Consider the following 1,077-nt stretch of genomic DNA (forward strand, 5'->3'; position numbering starts at 1 on the left):
GTGAGCTGCCTCCCTGCCCTGAGCCAGGAGGGTCTGCAGTGCTGCTGTGCCACAGGAGCAGCTCTGAGCAGGGCAGACAGCCTGGTGTGCTGAGCCACTGCAGCACAGTCACTTGTCCTTTTCTTTGCCCTCTGAACACCAACAGGTATCCCCCTGCCAACTACGACCAGGTGCACTTACACCCCCACCTGTTCCCGGAGCAGCCCCGTGTTTCCCCCAGCAACTACAGCCCATCGGGAGGCGTCGGGTTCCCTCCAGCCCAGCAAGCTCTGAAGGTCCCACAGCTCGACCAGTATCCCAGTTTCCCTCAGAACGCACATCAGCAGCAGCAGCACTACACGGCATCGGCACTACAGCAGGCACTGTTGTCCCCGACACCTCCCGACTACAGCCGACACCAGCAGGTACCACACATCCTCCAGGGACTGCTCTCCCCCCGGCACTCGCTCACGGGGCACACGGACATGAGGCTGCCCCAGGCAGAATTTGCACAGCTCATCAAACGGCGGCAGCAGCAGCAGCAGCAGCAGCAAGATTTCCAAGAGTTGTTCAGGCATATGAGTCAAGGGGACGCCGGGAACATGGGCAGCAGCGTGGGACAGAGCCTGTCGGAGCGCCAGTCCTTGTCTTTGCCTTATCAGAGTGCTGACACCTACCACCCCCAGAACAGCCCTCAGCACCTCTTAAAAATCAGGGCGCAAGAATGTATGCAGCAGGTCCCTGCGCCCGTGGCACTGCCGCAGGGGTACGGACACCAGCCAGCCCTGTTCCACTCAGAGAGCATGGAGGAGGACTGCGCCTGCGAGGGAAACAGGGACAGCTTTCCTGACAGTAAGAGTTCAAACACTTTGACCAAAGGTTGCCACGAGACCTCTCTGCTCGTAAGCGCAGGAGGGCACGGGGACCCCGAATCTTTGCTAGGAACTGCTAATCCTGCACAGGAGCTGGGAACACACCAGTACAGACATCAGCCCGTGCCCGGATTCAGGAATAAGGTGCCCAGCAGAGGTAAGGCTCCCTGCTGCCCGTGCTGGCCAGATGTCCCTTCACGCTGGCCAGGTGTCCCTCGTGCTGGCC

General features: G+C 60.5%; 1 protein-coding gene across 1 annotated transcript in view; it reads left to right on the forward strand.

Moving 5' to 3' along the window:
* Positions 1-55: 55 nt before the first annotated feature.
* SIK3 (SIK family kinase 3) overlaps positions 56-1,077 on the forward strand; it is a gene marked incomplete at its 5' end in the record, with an annotated part of 6,503 nt that continues 5,481 nt past the window's right edge. The window contains one exon of the mRNA XM_009076401.1: positions 56-1,008. Coding sequence (XP_009074649.1) covers positions 56-1,008 — 953 coding nt within the window. The remainder of the gene's footprint in view (positions 1,009-1,077) is intronic.

This window comes from Acanthisitta chloris, unplaced genomic scaffold (genome assembly GCF_000695815.1).
Source record: "Acanthisitta chloris isolate BGI_N310 unplaced genomic scaffold, ASM69581v1 scaffold40936, whole genome shotgun sequence".
NCBI lineage: Eukaryota > Metazoa > Chordata > Aves > Passeriformes > Acanthisittidae > Acanthisitta > Acanthisitta chloris.